At 42.5% G+C, this 24,720-nt stretch overlaps 1 protein-coding gene across 7 annotated transcripts in view; it reads right to left on the bottom strand.

Moving 5' to 3' along the window:
* Positions 1-5,635: 5,635 nt before the first annotated feature.
* DCAF5 (DDB1 and CUL4 associated factor 5) overlaps positions 5,636-24,720 on the bottom strand; it is a 79,222-nt gene continuing 60,137 nt past the window's right edge. For all 7 annotated transcript variants that reach the window (XM_075103105.1, XM_075103108.1, XM_075103110.1 and 4 more), the window contains 2 exons: positions 16,411-16,538; positions 5,636-7,859 (listed from right to left, as the gene is read on the bottom strand). In XM_075103105.1, coding sequence (XP_074959206.1) covers positions 6,051-7,859; positions 16,411-16,538 — 1,937 coding nt within the window. In that variant the 3' untranslated portion in view covers positions 5,636-6,050. The remainder of the gene's footprint in view (positions 7,860-16,410; positions 16,539-24,720) is intronic.

Raw genomic sequence — 24,720 nt, 5'->3', positions numbered from 1 at the left:
AATGTACAGGGCTTCTCGAGGAGACGTAGAAACCTCAGGAAGGGCAAGAGTGAGTTAGAAGAGGCTCCTGCCTTGGACTTCTCTGTTCCTCCTGCACGGATGCATTAATTTTCTTTCCTCATTTTAATAAGCTACATAAAGACCACCCAAAAATGTAGCTCCCAAACTTCCCTCTAAGGTCCAAAGGCAAACATGAACCAAAGTGCTTCCTCTAGCAATCTTTCTTCAGCATGCCTCAGGCAATATGAAGCTAAACCAGTCAGGCTGTACAAAAAGAAGGAGACAGAATCAGCCACAGTTAGGGGCGACCTTGCTGCTGACACCCATTTGTGTCACTCCCTGCAGGCCGCAAACTGAAGAAGGGATCCCTACTGGGTAACACTCCCGTGGTTGGCCTGTTCATAGCGTGCTGCGAGGCACAGCTGTGGGTTCTTGGCTTCTACAGATCACGAATCTTCAGCTGTCCGAGCCCAAGTGTGTTAAGTCACTGCCATTAACATACTGCTTAGCCTTTTAGGAGCCAGATTTAGAAGCAGGTGATGAACTTTCATTCAGAACCTCATTGGTATTTATGGTATGGAGGGTTTTTTGTTTGCTTGTTTTTAAACACACTTCAACTTCCTTCCCCTTCCCCGACAGAATTCAGTTCTGAAGCCCATGCTGTTTCTCTTTCTGCTGTGCATCCACATTTTGAAGAGTTCAAAATGTATCTCATGAGTATTTAACCTTAAATGCTGAGGTAAAGCCAAAGCACTTCAAAAAGATACATCAGGATTTCCTTGAAGCAAGTTTTGTTTCAGAAAAGTAGAACTTGACTCTTTTCATTCTGGAGGCAGGACACCTAGACACCAGACTTTCCCTAAGAGCATAGGGTTTGATCATTTTGATGTCATGAGAATGCAAACCCCTAGAAGTAGGTAGGAGCTGGTGGTTTTAGCTGTTAATGCTGCTCTAAGCAGCAAAAAGCTGCAGACCACTGGCTTGTAGTAATGTGGTCCCAGGGGTAGATTCTACGTCAAAATGAGCAGCTCCAGTAGCATTCCATCCCAAAAGTGCTCGGTATACAGCCAGCGGCATCGGCTGGCTGTGAAGGACCTGGTCCCGCAGCAAAAGTTCAAATTCAGTCAGTTTTTGCCTATTTATAGGAACGTACAGAATGTTTCTACTCACTCGCACCACCTGCTTCCAAAGAGCCCAGTGTGCCAACGGCAGCTTCAGCAGAGACAACTCTGATCAGCTCTAAAAGCAGCAACAATGCCTCTGTGCTGCAGCTCCAGTGCTGCAAATTGGCCAACACTTACTTGAGACTAGAACTGAACAGAAAAAATTATTCATGAGAAGCTGAGCCTGCCAGACATATCCCAAACAGCTCATTGGCTCGAGCACTCATTTAGGAGTTTGGTATTACATGTCTACAGGAAAATAATAATAATAATAGAAATATCATACACACTCTGCCCAACTTGGAAAGGACAATCCTCCCATGTTTGGGACAAACGGGATGCATACAAGGCTGGGTGAGCATCCCCATCTTGCTCTCTGGACCAAAGATCACACAAGGTGGAGAAGGGAAAAAGAATCCTCTAGCATTTTCTCAGCAAACTAGAAATGAACAGAGCTGGGCTCAAGTCCCTGCTCCAGTATTTGTGGAACTGTTTCCATTTCCTTTCCCCTTTCCATTTCAGACAAAAGAAGAACAAAGCCCACGCCTGAATAATGCAATAGGCTGATGCTTAGGATACTCAAATGAAAGGCAGGAGGCCCAAGACCCTGACTTGAAGCAGGCAGAGTACAAACTTCAAATTCATACAGCTTATTTCCTATGGCAACACAACACACTGACATCTCTTGATATTTCACTGCTTTTGACCTGCACAACCACTGAAAAAAAACTTTGGCAAACCTAGCACCTACCATAACCAGTGGGGTTTTTTTTGTTGGGGTTTTTGGTGTTACGGTTTTTCTCCTCTCCCAAAAGAATGGCCATTTTCTCAATAGGTGTTTGAAACAGAGTTCTTGTTCATACTGGTACAGCATTAGCTGGGCTAAGTAGCGCACCGACCCAGCTGCAGGAGTGTGCTGATGTGCTTTATAAATTATGCATGTGCTAGAATAACTTATTAAAGAATTCCTGAAGATTACATAGACATATAGCAATTCAGTTGTTGCAGCTATTTGCTTTGGCAGCCCGTGGACCCCGCAGCAGAGCGCTGAGCTTCCCAGGTCTGGCAAAGAGTTTTGGAGAATCTGAGTGGGTGAAAATGGGAGACAGCGTCAGGTGTACTGCCTGTAAAAACAGACGGAAACTCACTAACATGGGACATTTTAACCCAATGAAGTAATAACAAAAATCCCATCTTGGTTTTGTCCACAAACAGAAAAATAAACTTTAACTGCAAATGAAAGCATCCCAAGACTTTGTTAATACCAAGCCACATCAGCTTCTAATGGCCACAGTAAGCAAGAGACCTCCCTCTGTTCACTGGGATGTGACAATGCGGGGAAGTACAAGACCTCAGAAGTAGACCTAACTACATTTATCTTTTATAATTTTTTGAGGAAGAGTGACTTCCTAGGTACCAAGTGGCATGGCTTATAAACAGAGATTAGGACCAGGTTTCAATCACTTATTCTATTATGAAACTTAGGGGGGAAAAAAATCCACTGCAACTTTTGGAGGAGAAAAGGTTCTGAAATAAGTTGTCCTTCCCAGTTGTTACTCCGAGACAGGCTGGATTTTAGAACATGCTGCAATCAACCAGTTTGCCCATGGTCAAAATCCTGTGCTCTTCCCTTCCCAAGGCAGCTGTACCTTTCTGCATGCACTTAGTCTGCAAGAGTGAGCTGCTCCTCGACAGCAAAGCGTGATCTCTATTGAGCCACTCACCTTGGAGAAGACTTGCCAGCTTTGGCAAGAGGATCACTTGAGAACTGGAAAAACCCCTGCGGTTGATAGATCTCATATCCTCCTGCATCTTTGAAAGCAGTTAATACCCCAGCCCAGAAAAGCCTCATGCTTGCCTGCTTCAGAAGAGTCGGCTTCGATTCTCTCACAAACAGGTTGGTTTGACATTAATGCTTTAAACAGAGAAAGCTGAAATAAGCAAATACATCACTTGTGAGCTTGTAGGAATATCAAAAAGAATTTCTTTAAGGATCAATCTTTCTCTGTCCAGTCTTGCGAAGAGATGTAAGGGAGAGTTTTTCTTTCCCATTGATAAGGTTTTCTGGAGCTGAACTGTACAACCTGGCCTAGCCAATTTCCTGCTGTAACAAGTTGCACAGTAAGTAAATATTGGCTAACTAACAAGGTGGTTCCGTATTTAGACAACTTTTTTGTTTCTAAGTACATGGCATGGATTATTAGAAAAGGTGAAACCTCTTCAGATAAACTGGTAAGATTTTCATCTGAACAGCTTACCCTCTTTCCCTAGCAATGGAGAGCAACAATCCCAAGGGCACGGTACCACTCAGATATAGCAGCACAGGAAACTGCCAGGACATAGCGTGGTTAATGACCCAGTGTGGATGCATGGGATCAACGGCAAAGCAAAGCAACCTCCAAAGAGCAGCCATTCTCATGGTCGGCTACCTGCAGCAGATGTGCTGCTGCTTGCTCGCTTTTTTTTGGTCTTTTCCAGATAACGAAGCTGCCTAGTGCTGGTAAGTTTATTTATGTGAGAAGGTGAACCCACTGATCCGGAAGTTACAGTTCTTGTGTGTGCTGAAATTTCCTGTGAACAAAAGGTTAAGATCACAGCCTACCTTCTGCTTCTGCTTGATAGAAACTAGAAATAACAAGCATGCAGGCAGCATGGGAGGCTGTCTTTGGGGAAACCACAGCAAACCTTTATGGCCAGAGCCTACAGAGCAGCATTAACACCAAACCCAGGAGCTTTTATTCTGCTTTTGAAAACAAACAAAAGAACCAGAAAGTGAGACCACAAGGCATTTGAGAAAACACTGAGAAAAGATAACCATGTCAAAGGAGAGTGGAGATGCTCTTCCATCAGCAATCTGGGCATTCTTCAGAGGAGGATGGAAGATGTGACAGCTGAGAGAATTTTCCAATGTAAAGAACTTTTAAAAAATAAAGTTTTGACTCAGCAACTTAGAGATTTTGGCTAAAAACCAGCATTTACAATAAGGTGTTTATATGACCAAGGAGAACACTCCTATAGTGATCTTGATTGCAGCCATCTAAAACATTATCAGTACAGAACAATTTTTTCAATAAGGTAACAGTGTATCTGCTTGTTTTATTGCTGCTTTTACTCATGTTTGAAAACATCCCTTCCCTTTTTCAGCCATCTTACACGCTTCTTAAATACTCACTTAGCAAAGGTGACGAAGCATGGGCAAACAGCCTATGGCACACAGTAGTTGTAAGAAAATTTTTACAGCTTGTGTTCTTCACTCCCCTACCTTTTGCTCCCAGCACATGGGGATGTTTCTCTGAAGCTCTCCCATACACACACAGAATCACTGGTTTGAAGGGACCTCCGGGATCATCTAGTCCAACCTTTCTAGGAAGAGCACAGTCTAGACAAGATGGCCCAGCACCCTGTCCAGACGACTCTTGAAGGTGTCCAACGTGGCCAAGTCAACCCCTTCCCTGGGGAGATTATTCCAGTGGTGACTGTCCTCACGGTGAAAAATTTTCCTCTGGTGTCCAATCGGAATGTCCCCAAGAGCAACTTGTGTCCATCCCCCCTTGCCCTCTCCATGTGACTCCTTGTAAAAATTGAGTCTCCATCATCTTTGTAGCTGCCCCCTAAGTACTGGTACACGGTGATGAGATCCCCTCTGAGCCTCCTTTTCTCAAGGCTGAACACACCCAGCTCTCCCAGCCTATCCTTGTACAGCAGCTTCCCAGTCCTTAGATCATCTTGGTGGCCCTTACCCTGTTGAATCCACCTACCCATTTGCCGTTTTAAATATTTGCAACACAGTGGTGGAAAACCAGCCCTGACCTCCAACACCAACCAATTTTGAGCTTTGGGGTAAGAAAACTTCTATAAAAAAGTAGTTTTCAGACTTCAGCAAGTGTTGCTGTTAACGTGCATCAGTTACGTTATCCATCCTTCTGCTATTTTTTCACTGGCCTACTGCCTCCCAAAAGTAAGCACAGAGAGGAAAGGGGGGCACAGTCAAGATACACCCCAACACTCTGAGCCATATTCTTAATAAATAATACTAATAGAGATTCATTATGTGTTAAGCTCACAGAAAGGCATGTTTCAATGCCTGATTTTTAACAGTCCTTGGTTAGAGTGAGGCCTACAGCGTAATACCTTCCTCTTGCCCAACAATCACGTTTTAGTATAGCGATGACATTGTGTTATTCAGTACTTTTCTCTAAAAAAACCCTACAAAATCAATGTCACTATGGGAACATTCTAAAGTCAATTTTGGAAAGAGGCTCATTTCCTATAGCTTTTCTGCTGGCATAAAAATAGTGTCACTGAACTGTATCAGAAGCAAGTGCTTTATGAAGTACCATCTCTAAAGATACCACGCAGTTCTGAAAATATCCTCCCTAATGGTTGTATTTCTTTAGTGTCTGAAACAGAATAAAGGGCCCGGGAAGGTTTCCTCCCTGTTTTTTCTCAACAAGAAACACATCCCAAGCTACTGCCAGTGTGATCTAATTCAATCATTCGTCAGCCTGTAATGTGCAATAAGTGTCAGTATGGAAAAATTCCTTCTCAGAAGAACAATTAAAACTTAAAGCAATCATCCTGGTTGGCTGGCTGAACAAACGACACATGTTCACACAAGAATAACTCAGTCAACCGTCTTAATAAGGATTTACTTTAAACAGAACCTTGTATGGGTACACTAGACTCAGTCTCATTAAGGAGTAAATTGTTGGATTTTTATACAGCATGAACCACTGGCAATCTAAAACAGACCCACTGAAGAATGGAACGGAGAATCAAATGCAATGTTTCAGACCCAAGCTCTATGTGCCCCTTTAATACTTTCTTCTTCCTTTTTTTTTTTTTTTTTTTTGAGAGAGTGCACGCTATGACAGACATTTGTATTTATCATGTTTTTAGCTTCTTTTCTAAGGATGAACTCTCTGAATCTGCATCTTCCAACTCCACCCTGTGTCTTTTCAGTCCTCCAAGAGATTGAGTACTCTCACTGCCTGCAGGATGCAGGTCAGCGGTATCGTCTCTTGCGCTCACGCTGTAGCTGTTGGAGTCCATTTCAGACAGGCAGCAGTCCCTGTGCAAGGTCACGCCCATCTGCACAAAGTTGCCATTATCAGCATTTGAGCGCACCTGTAGTCCTTGTGTCACAGTCTCCTGCTCTCCAAAACTCTGTCCATTGTTGAAGCGCGAAGGGCGAAGATGCAAGTGGCCGTTGTTGTGGTTAACACAGGAGGTGTCAAGGCTCCTCTCCTCACTGTCATCAGTCTGGTTTCTGGCACAGTGACCTGACATGCTACAGATGGCAACAGTGGAGAATGGAGGGACCAGTGAGTGATGGCTTGATGCTGGTTGACAGTTCTGACTATTTTTCTGTTCCACAAGTCCTGCAGTCTGAATGCATGGTTCTTCAGTACAACTATTTAGCCCTTTGCAGTTAGCTCTTCTATTGAGCTTTTTAGTCTCAAAAGAATGTTCTGTATCTCCGCTGCTAGTGTCTTCAGATGTGTTTTCTTGACCCTCCATCTGCCGCTGATTGTCACGTTCATAAGCTTGACCATTACTAGAATTTTCTATCAAGCCACTTTCTTTTAAGGTTTCCTTATTGTAGCTTTCAGTAGAAAGAGCTGAGGAACCTTGAGGAACTACTGAACTCAAGTTCTTAGCACCTTCCTTATTTAGCAAGTGTGCTGTACTGTGCCTTCCGCTAGTTCCTGGTTTCCCTTCGTCATTCTCCCCATCTCCTCTGGAGGACTCACCATCTTTACTAGCTGAATACGATATGTAAGAATAATGAAGCCATTTGTAAGCTTTGTAAATCTTTCTCTCCACCGATTCACTGTCTGAACAAGGAGAGTTAATTTCTTTGAGAACTTCTTTGCTGGTTGAACTCCTTTCTGGCGAAGAAGCTGGAGAAGACGACAGATCATCTACTTTGATCTGGGGGTAATCATAGATATCCTCACCTATGTAGGGGGTTACGTTCTCTGCGTTAGCACTAGTCCGTTCCTCCTTTTGCGCTTTCTGTCGGCGCCTCAGTGCATTGCATTGCCTCATAGATGTGCGTCGTTCATTCAGTTCCTCTTCATCTTCTGTACTGCTGCTGCTGCTGGAACTGCTGGTTTCATTCTCCTCAGGACTCGGGGACCGTGGCCGTGGGAAAAGGTCTGTATCTAGTTCTGCCTCACAGGTATTGTCATCAGAATCAGATTCATTGGAAAGGGCCAGGAGACGCTTATCCTGATACTTTCTCAGTGCAGAGAGCCTCTGCTGACGGGAAGCCACATCTTCTCTGGCTGAGGGGGATTCAGTTGATCTTAAGGCCCTTAAGTTATAGGCAGCTTCATCAGACTCTTCAGCCACATGTGGAGGGGAGTGATGCAAAGACACGGAGGACTCCGACTCACTGTAAACGGAGCGTTCGCTTACTCCTGCATGGAGCTGCAAGATTGTGCTTTCACTGAGGTCACTGTCTGAGTCAGAACTCCAGCCCTCGATCTCCCGGCGCACCAGGGAGTCAAAAAAGGCCATCATCCGTGGATCTTCCTGGACTGACTGGTTGGCGTAGTCATGGGACAAGCCACTACCACTGTTCAACACAAGACTGATGTACTCTTCATGAGTGTAGAGGCAACGCGAATCATCCTCAATTCTACCATCCAGATCCCCTGTGCAGTCAGGCTGTTTGTAAGGACTCCAGATCTGTAGCAGAAAATAAAAACCCAATACAAATATCTTTGAATCAATAAACTTATTACAAGCATCCGAAATAGAACAGTAGCACAAATACACAGAACGACTGCAAGTTGCAGGCTGTTTTTGTTAATTTTTACCCCTCAGACCCCTACTTACAATCATTCTGGGTGTGTGTGTGTGTGTGTCCCCTCTTACAAATGTGCTTTTCCTGCATCTACTTCACCCATCCAGGGCTTAAAAGCTCTCACACTGCAGATTATCCATCATTTCAATATTTCAGTGTGTAATAATTTCTCCCAAATTGCAGGGCTCTATTTTTATGTAATAGGGATGCTTACTCACTAATGGTAAGAATAGTTTAGTGCTAAGACTGTATTGTAGGCAACAATGAAGGCACTTGTTTCCCAGGAAACTAGAGTTGCTTGTGCCAGTGATGTCGAGTAACATTTCATCCAGCTGCATAGTCAGTCACACCAGATCAGCAGGCAGGAAGCTGAATGTATGGAGGTGAAAAGCAGGCCTGCACTACTCCCTTTAGGGAACAGCCATGAAGGAAAGAAAGCACATTCTCTCAAGGCACAGCAGCAGTTTTAGTAGGGAAAGGTGAAGTAGGAGAGTTTTACCGAACGCTACCTTTGAAGTGGAGAGAGTTAACATTTCAAAGTGTAATGAAGTAAGGAAGAGGGTCAGCAAAACCACTACCCTGAATTTCAGAAGGGCAGACTTTGGATTCGTGAGGTTTCTGGTTAACAGAGTCCCTTGGGAGGCAGTCCTGAAGGGCAAAGGGGTCCAGGAAGGCTGGATGTTATTAAAGAAGGACGTCTCAAAGGCGCAGGACCAGGCCGCCCCCATGTGCTGTAAGTCGAGCAGGCAGGGGAGAAGACTGGCTTGGCTGAATAGGGAGCTTTGGCTGGAGCTCAAGAAAAAAAGAAGAGCTTACTGCCTTTGGAAGAAGAGGCACGTGACTCAGGAGGACTACAAGGGTGTTGTGAGGTTATGCAGGGAAAAGATTAGGAAGGCAAAGGCCCAGCTAGAACTTAGACTGGCCACCACCATTAAAGATAACAAAAAATGTTTTTATAAATACATCAGTGACAAAAGGAGGGCCAGGGAGAATCTCCCACCTTTGTTAGATGCGGAAGGTAACCTTGCCAGGAAAGATGAGAAGAAGGCTGAGGTACTTAATGCTTTCTTTGCCTCAGTATTTAATAGTCAGACTGGTCACCCTCAGGGTTGTCGGGCCCCTGTGCTGGGAGATGGAGATGGTATGCAGAATGAAGTCCCAGTTGTTGGAGAGGTGGCAGTCACCGACCTGCTCCTCCACCTCAATGTTCACAAGTCCACGGGGCTGGATGGGATCCACCTGAGGATGCTGAGGGAGCTGGCAGAGGAGCTCGCCAAGCCACTCTCCATCATTTATCAGCAGTCCTGGTCAACCGGGGAGGTCCCAGATGACTGGAAACTAGCAAATGTGACACCCCTCTACAAGAAGGGTCGGAAGGAGGATCCAGGGAACTACAGGCCTGTCAACCTGACCTCAGTGCCAGGAAAGGTCATGGAGCAGATCACCTTGAATGCCATTACGCAGCACATGCAGGACAACCAGGGGATCGGGCTCAGCCAGCATGGGTTTATGAAAGGGAGGTCCTGCATCACTGACCTGGTCTCCTTCTATGATAAGGTGACCCGCTTAGTGGATGAGGGGAAGGCTGTGGGCGTTGTCTACTTGGACTTTAGTAAGGCCTTTGACACTGCCTCCCACAGCATTCTCCTGGAGAAGCTGGCTACTCACGGCTTGGACAAGTGCACTCTGTGCTGGGTTAAAAACTGGCTGACGGCCGAGCCCAGAGAGTGGTGGTGAATGGAGTCAAATCCAGTTGGCAGCCGGTCACGAATGGTGTTCCCCAGGGCTTAGTGTTGGGGCCGGTCCTGTTCAATATCTTCATTGACAATCTGGATGAGGGGATCGAGTGTACCCTCAGTAAGTTTGCAGATGACACCAAGCTGGGTGGAAGTGTCGATCTGCTGGAGGGCAGGAAGGCCCCACAGAGGGACCTGGACAGGCTGGATCGTTGGGCTGGGGCCAATGGTATGAGATTCAACAAGGCCAAGTGCCAGGTCCTGCACTTGGGTCACAACAACCCCGTGCAACACTACAGGCTTGGAGAGGAGTGGCTGGAGAGCTGCCTGGAGGAAAAGGACCTGGGGGTGCTGGCTGACAGCCAGCTGAACATGAGCCAGCAGTGCCCAGGTGGGCAAGAAGGCCAATGGCATCCTGGCTTGTATCAGGAACAGTGTGGCCAACAGGAGCAGGGAGGTGATAGAGCCCCTGTGCTTGGCACTGGTGAGGCCACACCTTGAATATTGTGCTCAGTTTTGGGCCTCTCACTACAAGGACATCGAGGTGCTGGAGCGTGTCCCAGAGAAGGGCAACGAAGCTGGTGAAGGGTCTAGAGAACAAGTCTTATGAGGAGAGGTTGAGGGAGCTGGGACTGTTCAGTCTGGAGAAGAGGAGGCTGAGGGGAGACCTTACCGCTCTCTACACCTACTTGAAAGGAGGTTGTAGCGAGATGGGGGTCAGTCTCTTCTCCCTAGTAACAAGTGACAAGATGAGAGGAAATGGCCTTGAGCTGCGCCAGGGGAAATTTAGGTTGGATATTAGGAAAAACTTCTTCACCGAAAGGGTTGTCAAACATTGGAACAGGCTGCCCAGGGAGGTAGTTGAGTCTCCATCCCTGGAGGTATTTAAAAGAAGGGTAGACGTGGTGCTTGAGGATATGGTTTAGTGGTGGACTTGGCAGTGACAGGTTAGTGGTTGGACTCAATGATCTTAAGGGTCTTTTCCAACATTAACAATTCTATGATTCTATGATTTAATCAATAGCAACAGCCTTGGCTGTGCTGTCCATCTAGCCTTCCTTCTGTTCTCCTGGGGCGGCAGGGGGAAGCACCAAAAAAGATCCACCAATATCCCTACGAAACTGATAATCTATAGCAAGCATAATAATTGGAACTCCTCACCTTTCTCAGTTTTACTCACAGATTCAGGGGCAATATGATTAAGGCACTCACTGGACAACCACTATCACTTTTATTCTAGATCGACAGTTAATGTGATGGCATGACACTCACCGTTAGCAGAACTAGTATGAAGCCTATCCACAATACTGCCTTAATGTTCTGCTAATAAAATGCCTGATTTCAGTCATACTTTGGTTTTACCAAAGCTTAGGGGGGAAAAAAAAAATCTGTGCCAGCTGTTTATACCATGTTGACCTTTTGGGATAGACTTCAGCAAAAACATCTCTTTTCCCAACAGAAATTGGCCAAGTTTTGATCCAAGTAGAAAAAACCACTAACAAAAAGAGTGGTTTTTGCCTGTATAAATGGGATAATCAGCACTCATCTCACAGATGCAGAGTTAACACACGCAACATAATCTGATACTACCATGACGAGCAGTATAAAAAAAGCCCACGAGAATGCCAGTAATTCTGTATTCAGAGATTTTCAACAGTGTACAGTAAGACCATATACCTTTAATATGGAAGTAAAACAAAATAATTATTATTATTTGTTCAGCATAGCCAAGTTTAAGATGCACAGGTAACCTTTATTCTGGAATTCTTCCAAACTTCACTTTGCATCCTCTGTAATTTATGGTTACCAGAGCTTTCCCATATGGTCTGGCTATGCAGATAAAAGAGACACTATTCCAAAATTAAAGTGGGCTGCAGATACACTTCTTTCTGTATGGCAATCATCCAGCTGTCTTTCAGAGCAACGGGAAAGGAATTTTACATTGCATTACATTAGCCTGTCCCTACAAACATATCTCAATATCAAGGTGTATTCACTATTTGTACTTAATTGCTCTTTTTTTTTATTTACAGTACTGAAGCATATTCTCTTCCAGTACAATTCATTAATATCACACTTGCTTGGTTACTCCATTGCTTGGTTCAAGCACTGCACTTACTAGACATACAGCTCAAGGGACAAGCATCAGGTTTGGGAAAAGATACAAAATCCAGCCTAAGCCCACTATGTATAGACTTCCATCAACCATTCCTAACCTTTTTGAATTACTCAAGAGAACAGAAAGAATCTCTCTTCATCCTCTAATTATTTCCCACACCCAACTTCATGAAGACAAGTTGTTGCATGACAGAGATTGTTGATTTGGGGATACACCAAGTTTTTTAATAGAAAAATAGAACTCTACTTGCTCAAAGGACTATTCTGAGTTGCTGCCTTCCTGATGATGTAAACTAGCACATGCTCAGTACCTTCTCTCTCACAATTTGTCAGATCTTTTCCCCCCTCTGTCCCACTACGGAGCACTTCAGCACGTAGATCAGATCTTTTTTATTTAAGAAGCATATACCTTCTTGTAAATGCTTCATACTGTATGCCTGGACAAGTAGGCTGACATGCCCCTTCCTCAAATAGTCTTAGCAGTGTTAGACTGATCACTAGGGTTAATAAAACTTTTTTTTAAGCAAGAGTATTAGAAACACTTCGATTCTGTATGAGCCAGTATAAACGGAGGAGTAGTAGTCTGCTCTGAAGTCCCTCTGGAAAAGGTCTGTTTTATAATGAAAAGTCATCTAAAAAGGTACATATAGTGTGCAGAAAGAGATTCCACATCCTTGTTAGTGCTACCATATCTTTCTGCTCACTCTGCAAGCATCACAGAAAATCCAGCAGTGTTAAATATTGAAAAGGTAGCTCCAAAGAGTCCATACTGAGCTTTTTCCCTTCCAAGACAGATTTGTTCAGAGAGAAGGAGTAAACAACATATAAGTCAACGGAATTCAGGATGAATACCTGTTTTTACAGGATCAGATGTCTCTGGAGATTGATATCCCTATGTTTCAGACGTTTTGCCATGAAGGAGTGTGAAGGCCTGCCAGAGTCCCAAAAAGAAGTTAGACTAAGGCTCTATCCTTGGCAGACCTGGGAAACCTTTAAGCTGGCAGTGACTGGTCCAGTGCTTTCTGTGGCATCTGAAATGGCCTTCTTTGTAAATGGAATGCCTTTGCCTTTTTCTCATCTTCTGACTTCCATGTCAAGGAAGAATGTGAGCAATTTGGAGAAAATAAGTTGGCAAAGCATCCCACCGAAGCAACAATATCAAGAAGTTCTTTCTCTGTCAGAGGATTAAGGAGCTGAATATTACTCACTAATGCCCCAAGTACGGATACAAAAATAGGAACAATAACAGAAAAGGGGAGTACAAAACTGATTCTCTACTTCAACAGGGATTCTTCAGACAGCATCTTTGAATCGCTTGTATCCCCTGGTGGCAAACCCCCAAATTTTAACACAAAAAAAGACGTTATGCCCCTAGCATAAGAATAATTAAAGCCAGCTACATTCGATTTTCTGATCAGGCAGACACAGCTAGACACAATGACACTGATCTGTCACCATAGCAACATGGGCAAATAGACTTGGCTATCTTTGATACACTGATGATACACTGACGATTTTTAAACAAATGGGACCTACAACTGTTGTGCTCAGAACCACAGTTACAGAGTATTCAATTTGCAATACAAAACGGTATTTCTTTCTGAAAATCCTTACACACTATCTGTTTTATCTTTTCTGGAACTGTCTTCTAACAGCATAATTCTCTGTGGCCCTCCTCTAAGCCCCACACATCACAGGGAATGTCTCATTTATTTCTCCTGCAATGCAATTCATTTTCCTGCCAGCACATCCCAATGTCTCACACACTTAACTGAGGAGAAAGTGGTATTTTTCTATTTTATATTGCTTTAGCCCTCGTGGCAAAAACTTGCTGCAAAGGTTCAGGTTTCTGAAATGGAGGGCAATGAGCAATTCATCTGGGTTTATGTGTCCAGCACACACTGTCTGGAGTCAAGGCTTCTAGTATCCTTTATTAAGGAGCTTGTTGAGACTTATTTTAGGTTTCTGAAACCTCCTCAGTTGAATATTCACTCCCCCTGCCTCCATCTTATCCATTGTATTCTTAGTCCTGGCAGAAATCAAACCCTAAACGACTGAGTTACTGAATTATATTCTTACAGGTGCTTTGCAACAAAATAAAACTTTACGCAAAAAACCCATAACCACAAAGGTCAAAATAATTCCTGTGAATGCTATTCATTCCAGCAGCACTGGACCTGAGATGAATTTGTATCTTATTTGCAGTCAGCATTAAAACAGCAAATGTGTTGGCAGAGGCACGTAGAATTATTGAACTGTTTGTCTGTATCATGTCTTGATGACAGTGCTATCAGTTCCTCACTTCTAGAAGTAATAAATTTAGGCCAGCTAGTCTAAAAAAATCAAGGGCTCTGACAAACTGCTACTTGCATCCACATTTTTAATTCTTCACAGAATTTCTACAATTGTGGGAATGGAATACATGCCAACCACAGTGAAGTTACCTTCTGTGATTTAATTCCAGAAAGATTTTTAGAAGACACTTGAAGGACAGTAAAAGGAAGGACACTTCTTAAGGAACTGATTAAAACAAACAAAACCCAAACAACCAAGACAACATTAACACCCCTAATTACAATTTTTATTTATGGCGCTTCCTCTTGTCATCCCCACTTCTCTGAGCAAGCACATCAAGTATTTATATGGGGGAAAGATACCCGTGCAAGGGAAGGACTTGTGTTCCCAGCTGTTTTAATGCAGTACATAGCTAGTGCTGTTCTTTCCTGTTTTGCCCTCCTGCTAGTGGCAGTTACTAGCCTTCAACCTATCTGCAGAAGTAGCTGGAATGAAGAAAAAAAAGCCATTGTACGGTCGCCTGCAAACCACTGTTCACTAAGACAGTACCTTTAAGGAGTGAAGACATGCAGATCAGACAAGATGTGAGCCTTAAAACAACCTGATCCCCAAACAATGCACATTATGAGCTGAGGCAAAATGACATACAACAAAAGGTTAAGAAGTTCTGGCTTGCTAAAAAAACATAATAAACAGCTTTCTCTTAATCTGTTTCTAGTTTGCAATGTTTGGGAAATTCCATTCCTTCAAAGCAGTTAATGCGAGTTCCATTGTACATACTGTGACACAACTAGCATTCTCTTCTAAGAAAGCAATCAAACAGAGGTGTCTTTGAAAGAGTTACACAACCTGTGACTGGGACCTTAATCGAACTAACCTTTTAATCACTAGCCAAACCCCCACACCCCCTACCCCCCCTGCCAAAACCCTAGCAGAAATACACAAAAGCAACACAGGGGATGTTTATACCAATGCTAATCCCACAGTCTAAGCACACTCATGCAGGAAGGATTCATAGGGTGAAGGGTCAGCAGATTTAAAATCTAAAAGAGAATTCAGGCTGGATGAATCAAGTTCCCAAAGCAGAAAAGAAAAAAATCCTCTAGCAAAACTGTTGTTAATCAGTGGTAGTTTGACTGGACTGACTGCTTGGAAATTGAAAAACGGTGATATGCTAAGACTGTTCAATGCATGCTTGTTCAAAGCCTGTATCTGATAGATTTGTGATTAAATCTGTCAGAGGAATACACATGATTTGGGCCAGTTCTGGTCCAGAAGCTGCAGACCACTAAAGCATTCCTTTGCAGGACAAGTTCGTTCAGTCACCTTGTAGCTGACTAAGCCATTTACTAATACTCAACCAACCTCATTTACAGCCACAGGAAGGTAAGACTTTTATGAAGTCATTCAATAAATAATTAGACACAGCACCAGTTCTCATTATCCTACTTAAATTAAATTGTTTTGGTTTCTTTCACCTTTTTGATAGACCTAAATTATAGTAAAATTTCTGTGGCAGCAGAATGCAAAGTGCATTAGCATAGCACAATCCTCTGCCTCCCCACCCTCAACCTCTGCTTTTAGAAATGACAATAAGTTTCTGCCTTGCTCCCATAGTATTGGCTGTCTTTCCTTAAGGAAAGAAAGTTTCAGAACCTAATAAAGTTTGTCATCTCTCTACATTCCACATAAAAAGGCACAAACTTTATAAAAATACTGTACAGTGTTACAGGATTCAGAAAAGACATATTGTGAAAGGTATTAAGAGTCCTGTTTCCTCTGGAAGCCACAGAAATGTATGCTGAATTGATTCAATACAGAAGCATGTAGAAAAGCTATAGAAGGGCTCCTGAGGCAGTATCTGGGCCAAATCCAGCTAGGTCGGGCTAGGCTAAAACTCAATGATATTCTTTCAAGCAATTTTAATTAAATTTTAGCCCCAAATATCAGAAGTCTTACAGCTGTGACCAAACTCTCCCAAGAAACACTGCATGATACTTCAGTTATGTATGGAATGATACTGGAAAAAATTCCTTTTTCAAGGTACAAATCCAGGAAATTCTGATCTTATCCCTTACCTCCAAAACCTTTAAAATTGAAACGGAGTTTAAAGTTGAAATGCCCAATTAATAATCTGCGTCAGTTTAGCCAGCAAATGAGACATACCACTTCACAAAAGAATAAAATGAGAAGACAGGATGGGTGTGGAAAAGAACAACGCTAAGCAAAACAAAGCATTTCCTAAAATATTGAAAGAACACATTTTTCTGATAATTAACCTTACCTTTATAATCTTTTCAACGCCAGAAGAACAGATCATGTAAGTGTGAGGATTAAACCGGACTTGGTTTACAATTGACCGATGACCTTTCAATACCATAAAAGCACCGTTGACGACCCTGCCAATGCCACCTAGGGGAAAAACAAGCACACACTGAAATGAATGATTAAATCTTCATATTGCTTTCGTTCATAATCATTTAATGTATTATACTTGACAATGTGTTTCAGCTTTATTTTGCAATATTTTAAGGCCTGCATTGGCTGCAGAATTCCAATTTTATGAGGAATGCCCCTATGAAAAGCTGCAAGTTTGATGAAAAACATCCTTCCTGCAAATTAGGACTTGGAAGCTAGCTTTAGTTCAACTATCTAAACAAACAATGAAGGTTTTTGACCTAATATGACAACTATGTGAATAAGAACAAGATACATCCTTAATGAAATCACCAGTGAAACCAGAGTCCCTAAGGCATGACACTGCTCACAGTTTGTAAATTTGAAGCAGAGGCAAATAAAGAGGTTGACTTGTTAAATAGCTATACTCTTTTTTACTTAGTTATGTAGTTTTAAAATCAGCAATTCATTACTATCAAAGTTGACTCTCGTCTGATGTGTAGGAATCTAAAGGAGGCAATCTTCAGGCTAGTAACCTGAGTTACTACATTACAGCTGGACTTAGTATAGCCTTCCCCAGACCGAGATCTGTAACGACTCGTATTTCTGTGACTCAAGCTTAAAGAGGGACCTGAAATAACACATCTGACCAGTAGGTTGTATCATTCTTTGTCACAAGGCAGGGAATCAGCTGAAGTGGAATGCTTCTGTGTTAATGGTAAAACTCAAAACAGAAGCCAGACAACTTTTCTGCTTGGTCATTGACTGTTAATAGGTCTATACACCAAAGGAAGAAACTGTCACAGAGTCATTTTTTTATATTTGTAGATTCACACGATTAAAACCATAAATTTGTTAGAAAGCACACCTGTGTATCTGAATAAACAAGTGTCAATCAACATGCTATGATTAACATCTTCGGTGAAAGAAACTAAAACTTTTAAAAGCAGGAAGTAAAAACTGAAAACTACTTCAGAGGAAAGCCACCTTGCTATTTACAACTTCAAAGTCATAAGCACACCTTACAGAAAAGTCAAAATAATTTCATTAGCTTCTGTGTTACTTATAGTCATCTTAATACTAAACAAGTAAACTTTATATTCTTCTTGCTGAAGTTGTTTGCTATCCTCCTCCTTTGTCCTCAAGAGGAGCTGTTTCAGCTGAAATAGCTGCTGGTTTGAGCCCTAAGCCCAATGTTGACCAACTCATCTTCTAAACAGAGTCAAGACTTCTCCTGCAACACACATTTCCTAAAGAAAAACTTGCATTCACACTGAAGAGTAGCAAGATAGAAGGGCTAAAACAAACAAAAAAGGCATTCCTGTATCACCTTCCATTTGTTACATCAATGATAAAGAACTGCAGCTAGCGAGCTTGTGTTCAGCCCCTCTTCGAAAAAGTACTCTGTCCCTTCCATTCACTGACTACATAACTACACTCTGAACACCAGACTGATGTGTACCTGGTGTATAAACCATGATAAGGATTCAGAAATGAGGAGTCATCCAACCCTAAAAATCTACAGACAGATCTTTTTACTGCTTCTGGAAAGCGTCCTGTTTACACAAATCAATTTTTGCAGACCAAACTGCAGTCTCATGGCACTTTAGGATAGAAAGATAACATGCCTGAAGAAGGGAGAAGAGATGGTAAAGAGATGGTAACTCCAAGAATCAAAAGGCATGGCCATTTTAAATACTTTGCATATAAAATGAAGGCTCGTTTAAAAATTAAAAAAAAAAAAACCTAAAAGGGAGACTATTTTTCCAGTTAACTTCCACATATGTTCACTGAAACTGCACTGAGACTGAGCTACCTGGAACAGCTCCTTTTTTGGGTACACTTGTATTTTCTGTAAGGGTTCAGAGTTTAAGTTCTGCCTTCAGCCACTGCAGCAAGATTTCACACCACTGTAAGCAAAGTTGCCTGAGAAGTAACTGATTGGAGAGCAAGTTCACTGAATGCCAAATTGGGCTCTTGTTTTTTGTTCCCATTTTATGAGATTTCTCACATCCTTTCAATTCTGCTCACCCTGCTAGACATTCATGACCACATTTATGGCTGATGGCAAGTTGCCCTACGCCCACAGCGTTCCTTTCAGCCAAATCACAGTTGTCAATCCAACTGCATCTATCAAGCAAGCAGTAGATGGTTACATCAAGTCCAGTTCTCAACACATTTATCTTGACCTAGCAGACAAATGTTCCAGGAAAGAGGGCTTCGGGAATGAAGAGACAATTTGCTTAGGAAATGTTTCCAAGTCTGTAAGTAATGCCTATTACAAGTTTTAACTATCCATGGACTCTAAGCTGTCTGAATTCAGTATGAAACAAGAAATACGCCCTACAAGTCAGAAGTTAGAGAGATAACGAATAAAGAATTATAATGGAAATTAAATACGTGGGCTGCATTTCCAAGTCAGTCATTGGCCTCTTGCAGGACTGTCAGCAGTGTGAATTAACCCACGGTTATTTTTCTAGTAAAGGAGTGATAACAGTTATTTAATGCCAGAACTGTCTTCTGGCATTGAACTTATAATGTGTCTCAATACACTAAGAGCACTGGATGACAAGTGCACAGCATGCCATGCCTGGAACACAGTTCTCACTAGGCTGTAGTCAAATTCAGACAGCGTCTGGAGCCCAGAAAGCCAACTGTGTCCTGGGGTGCATAAAAAGCAGCATGATTGAGACAGGTGACTCTCTCATAAGGACATAGACATGTTGGAGCGGGTCCAGAGGAGGGCCACAAAAATCATCAGATGGATGGAACACCTTTCCTGTGAGAAAAGGCTGAGAGTTAGAGTTCAGACAGAGAGGAGAAGGCTCTGGGGAAACCTTATTGCAGCCTTTCAATAAAGGAACTTACAAGAAAGAGAGAAGACTTTTTACCAAGGCCTGTAGTGATAGAAGAGGCAACAGTTTTAAGCTGAAAAAGCATAGATTTAGATTGGATATAAGGAAGAATTTTTTTTTTTTTTTTTTTTTTTTTTTTTACACAGTGAGAGTGGTGAGACCCTGGAACAAGTTGCCCAGAGAGGTGGTCGATGCCCCATTCCTAGAGACATTCAAGGTCAGGCTGGACGGCGCTCTGAGCGACCTGATCGAGTTGAAGATGTCCCTGCTCACTGCAGGGGGGTTGGACTAGATGACCTCTAAAGGTCTCTTCCAACCCAAACCATTCTGTGAAGGAACTCCAAAGCTTTCTGCTTTAATATCAAAGTTCCTTAAATTCCTTTTAAGCTGTTAATAAAAACAGGAGAAGCATAGTACTAGAATATACTTCACTCCTCTTAGAGTGAAGGTGAACTTCCTTACAAATCCCCTTAAAACAACTAACTGCCCAGTTGCAGGTAAAGTCCCCTAAGAGCAGATCACTGCAATCTCAAAGCTTAGTAGTTAGCTTTTTCCAGTATTTAAACCAAAACTTATCACCTCCAGCAATACTCTGATAATCTTTGTGTCAAATACAATAGACTACCTCAGAACATAATTTTTGGACAACTCCTTGCCCGATGCAATTTTAGTTTATCACCTCCTATGCCCCTAAGCAACATCTCTAAGTGCTTTGTGGAGAGCCTTCTACATCCTTATCCTGACAGTGGTCCCCTCACTTTAGAGCCTGCCAAAGTTGGTATCATATTACACAAGTATATGCGTGGCAGACATTTGCTTGTGTCCAGACTTGTCTGGAATTGCCCTGGTCTCTCAGCAGAGGCTTAGCTGCAGCTTCTAGCTATCTCGCAGCATGAGTTAAGTTTGCTCATGTCTGCTGGCAAAAAAAAAAAAAGTATATCTGTACCTTAAGTGGAGGTTGGCCATAAACTGCTCAAATTCCTGAGGCCGTCTTCCTCTTTTGCATGTAATAATTTCTATTTCTTTTTGCTGTCTTCACTTGAACTTTTTTTTTTTAAATTTCTATTGTTTCAACAGAACTGACTTCTGCTATCCGTAAAACCCTCAAATTTTGCTTTTGAGGTTTTGGGGGGGTTTTTTAGGGGATGGGAGCACTGTTTGCTTTTGAATTTAGTGGCATACACAAGTCCTGCAACTGGTTTAGCATGGCAGATTTTATATTCTTAGATAGTTACCAAATGTATAAGCAGTGTGTATACAGAAGCCACTAGCTTACGTATATGTTATTAACATATATATAGAAAAAAAGTCTGTCGGCTTAAAAGCTGATTTTAGGTTTCTAACTTTCTAACCTCTAATGACTGGATGGAGGGGATGGAGATATACTAGCTGGTTTTGCAATACTTTCCAAAAATTGCTATGCTTAAAGACAGTTCTGAGTAGTGGTTTAGTGCTCTGCTGGTTGATTTTGTTTTGGTCTGCTTTTATTTGATATGCAAAATGAAATGTCAAGAAAGTCCCTCTTCCTCTCCACCCTGCACATAAGTGCTCCAAAGAGGAACAATACAAAGTCCTAAAAAAAAAAAAAAATCTTTAAGTAATATCCTACTGTGATATCTGACCAGCTAGAAATAACTTACAAAAGGCTAAATCTGAAGCGTATATTTTAAAACAGATTTCTTCTACACAAACTTGACAAGAATACTGTGGCAACACAAGGCATGTTTACAGGCTCAGATACACACAGAAGGAATAATACAATGTTTTGAATTAGTAGATGCCTACTAAGTTGCCAAAGTGATTACTTCTTGGTTTGCTTTGTTATTTTATGTTTTAAATATTATGCTAATGAAATCCTTGTTAACTGTGCAGTTTTGTAAATATTTATGCAACTGAGTTGACATTTCACATACTGAGAACATGCTGGATAGTACATATCAACACATTTTAAAGAACACTAGTAAACCACAATGAAGTAGAGCGAGATATCTGGATAGCAATCTGACTTCCCATGCACAAGTTCTACAACACACAGGATTTAATAAAAAAAAAACAAACAAAAACCAAAGCCACAGATTAATGAGTTATTTAATAGAATCATAGAATCATTAAGGTTGGAAAAGACCTCTAGGATCATCTAGTCGAACTGTCAACCCAGCACCACCAGGCCTCCTAAACCATGTCCCGAAGTGCCACGCCTACATGCTTTTTGAACACCTCCAGGGATGGAGACTCAACTACCTCCCTGGGCAGCCTGTTCCAATGTTTGACAACCCTTTCGGTGAAGAAGTTTTTCCTAACATCCAACCTAAATTTCCCCTGGCGCAGCTCAAGGCCATTTCCTCTCATCTTGTCACTTGTTACTAGGGAGAAGAGACCGACCCCCACCTCACTACAACCTCCTTTCAGGTAGTTGTAGAGAGCAATAAGGTCTCCCCTCAGCCTCCTCTTCTCCAGACTAAACAGTCCCAGCTCCCTCAACCTCTCCTCATAAGACTTGTTCTCTAGGCCCTTCACCAGCTTCACTGCCCTTCCCTGGACACGCTCCAGCACCTCGATGTCCTTGTAGTGAGAGGCCCAAAACTGAGCACAATATTCAAGGTGTGGCCTCACCAGTGCCGAGCACAGGGGCACAATCACTTCCCTACTCCTGTTGGCCACACTGTTCCTGATACACGCCAGGATGCTGAAGGATAAGGAAAAAAGGGAAGTGATAGATTATTAGGAAAATTGCCCTTGTGCAGAAATCCCGTAAGAATGTAGAACAGTCTCTAAACTAATAGAAACTGTGTTGTCCGAAATATTTAAAGAACTGTCAAAGTATCGGAGAACTTGCTGGGATAAGGAACAATCTTCCACTGGCTCTGTAACAGAGGAATTAAATGACCTCATTAAGAAGTCCTTTCTATCTAGGACACAGAAAAAGAAGTCCCACTGGTTGTTCATATAAGGTAGAAGGATGTTCCACAGACCAAAGCATAACTTCATACAAGTCTTGTGAATTACTCAAAGTGCTGAAAACTCCTGAGAAGAACCAGATATTTACAGCTGCTGCCAGCGTGCCATAGCATACCATTCCACTGTAATACTTGGCACTACAGTAGAAAGCTCGTTTAAAATTAATTTAGTTTTCATTAATAATAATCTGGGACACATTTAGACCATATATCACTGACCTGCATTTGAATCCTGTGAGGTCATAATGTGCTACCAGAAGAGAGATATCATAGCTGGGAAAGCAAATGTACAGCACAATGCAAGCAAATATACACAGCATATAGGGACTCTGCCCTCAGTGCAGCAGATTATGTTTAGACTCCTTAAAAAAAAAAATATCTCTGGTCACTCACACACCTGTATTTGTCTCGTACAATGCATGCCAGAGGATGGCTTTGCTCCTCAGAGACCTGTCCGTGGGGAACCTAGAATTAAAGTCAAGTACTCTTGCCTTGAGAGCACAGGGCCCTGCAGCATCCTTTCTAGTGGGATCAGGAATCTGATCCCAGGTCTGGCAGCAGCCAGAGCAACTTCAAGGTTTCTCAGCAGCGAAGGCAAAACTGACTTTTGTCATGAGAAAGACAGTGTGAGAACAGCAAAGGCTGGCCAAGATCCTTTCTCCTCCTGGCATGGTAAGAGGAGACAGTCTGGAAGAGGCAACAAGGGGACTCCAGCTTAGTACGTCTGCTGCTACAAGAGAAAGCAAAAGGTGGCGTCTCCACATAAGAAAGTGACTCCAACTCCACTTGTCACCTTCGGACCACCCCTCCATCTCCCAGGCCAGGTGGAAGGATCAGCGTGGCCTTGCAGAGCTTTAGCATAAACACAGGCAGCAGTGGGCTGGTGTCAGCACCTACCTCAGGCAACCCACTCTTCCAGGCAATCACCCACTTTGCCAAGCCTATGCCTAGAACCAGCCCCCTTGTACTTCTGCAGAAGTTCCAAAAGCCAACAAAAAAATTAATACTTAAACATCGACAGAATATGCAGAAAGCTGTAGTGGCTATTCTTGGCTGTATATTTTCTCCCTCCTTTTGTTGCTGGTAAATATCTGCTATATCTATCTATGCCTTATCTATACTAACTCTCCCACTGTTGTTACCACCAGTGGAGCTGAACAACAATATGAAAGCTAAGACAGAATTACTATAGAAATAAATTTTGGCACACCCTTTCCACCCTGTCGCCTCTCCTGGTCTGAGAGAGATTGCACTTTCAGCGTGTTTAACTGCATAGGTCACAATGGTTTTTAAAATGGTACTGGAACCATGCAAATTACCAACAACTATGCTTTCTGAATGTGAAGGGAATAAAGTAAGTGAAATTATCACCCAACCAATAGCTGGTTTGGGTTGTTCTTTTTTAATGGATGTGTGAAAACTGCATGCCTGTGCATTTATTTTGTACTGGTAGCTGCAAACATCTTCAATACAATATAGAGAAAGGAGCTTTGGTACAATCAGATGGCTAGTTGCTGGGGACTAAGGCTTCTCCAGCCTCTCTCAGTGCTCACTTATCTTCAGCTTTCTAGTGCTAAATTAGATATTAAACATGATAAGGCGGGTGAGATAAACACTCATGGATGCTGAACCTTCCTCCACTTAGCTACAGCACTACAAAGCACCCAACACTACCTTGTTTTCTGATAGACACCATCTAGCCAGGACGCTTCCTCAGGTTTCTGGTGTTACAATCCACATGACACAGAAGCCAGTCTCAATCCCACTGAGTACAGAAACCTCTTCTACACTGCCCCCCCACTTACCTGCTGTGATAAACAAGTGTTCCATAGCACACTATGGTCAACACTGACCTGAAGAAAGACAAACTGCAGTCCTAAAAGTAAAACAGTTTAGATCCCAAGACTACACCTCAGAAAATTTGATTTTTTTTAATGCCTTCCAGAGCATGCTCACGATTGGGCCAGATAGCTTCCCCCTGCCCCAGCCCAACCGGAATGTATGTGTGCACATATAAAAATCTCAAGGCATTAAGAAACACTTAATTGTCTATTATTCACCTTCACTTATCAGCCTGGAATTTTGAGAACTTAAACCACAAGCTGACTCCAATGAGATAACCCTTTTCAGATGTTGTGAAAAGATCTGTCGCTGAATTTATCAAGCCTAAAGAGGTGCCTGCATTTACAGTGACCAACAAGGAGGAAAAAAAAGGGAAGAAAAATTGCATTAGTTCTGCTGAAGATTGGTGCAATTAGTTTAGTAACTGGACCACAATGACAGGCCCTTTCTTGCCAGCAGTTACAGTCAAAGACAGAATTAAAAAGGTTTTGAAATGCAGTTTGCTGTTCTGATTTAGTGAAGTTCTTCAGAAGTCTGGTGACA

The sequence above is a fragment of the Phalacrocorax aristotelis genome, chromosome 9 (assembly GCF_949628215.1).
Source record: "Phalacrocorax aristotelis chromosome 9, bGulAri2.1, whole genome shotgun sequence".
NCBI classification, from domain to species: Eukaryota; Metazoa; Chordata; class Aves; order Suliformes; family Phalacrocoracidae; genus Phalacrocorax; species Phalacrocorax aristotelis.
The sequence above is the reverse complement of the archived record's forward strand: the minus strand, read 5'-3'. Positions and strand labels throughout refer to the sequence as shown.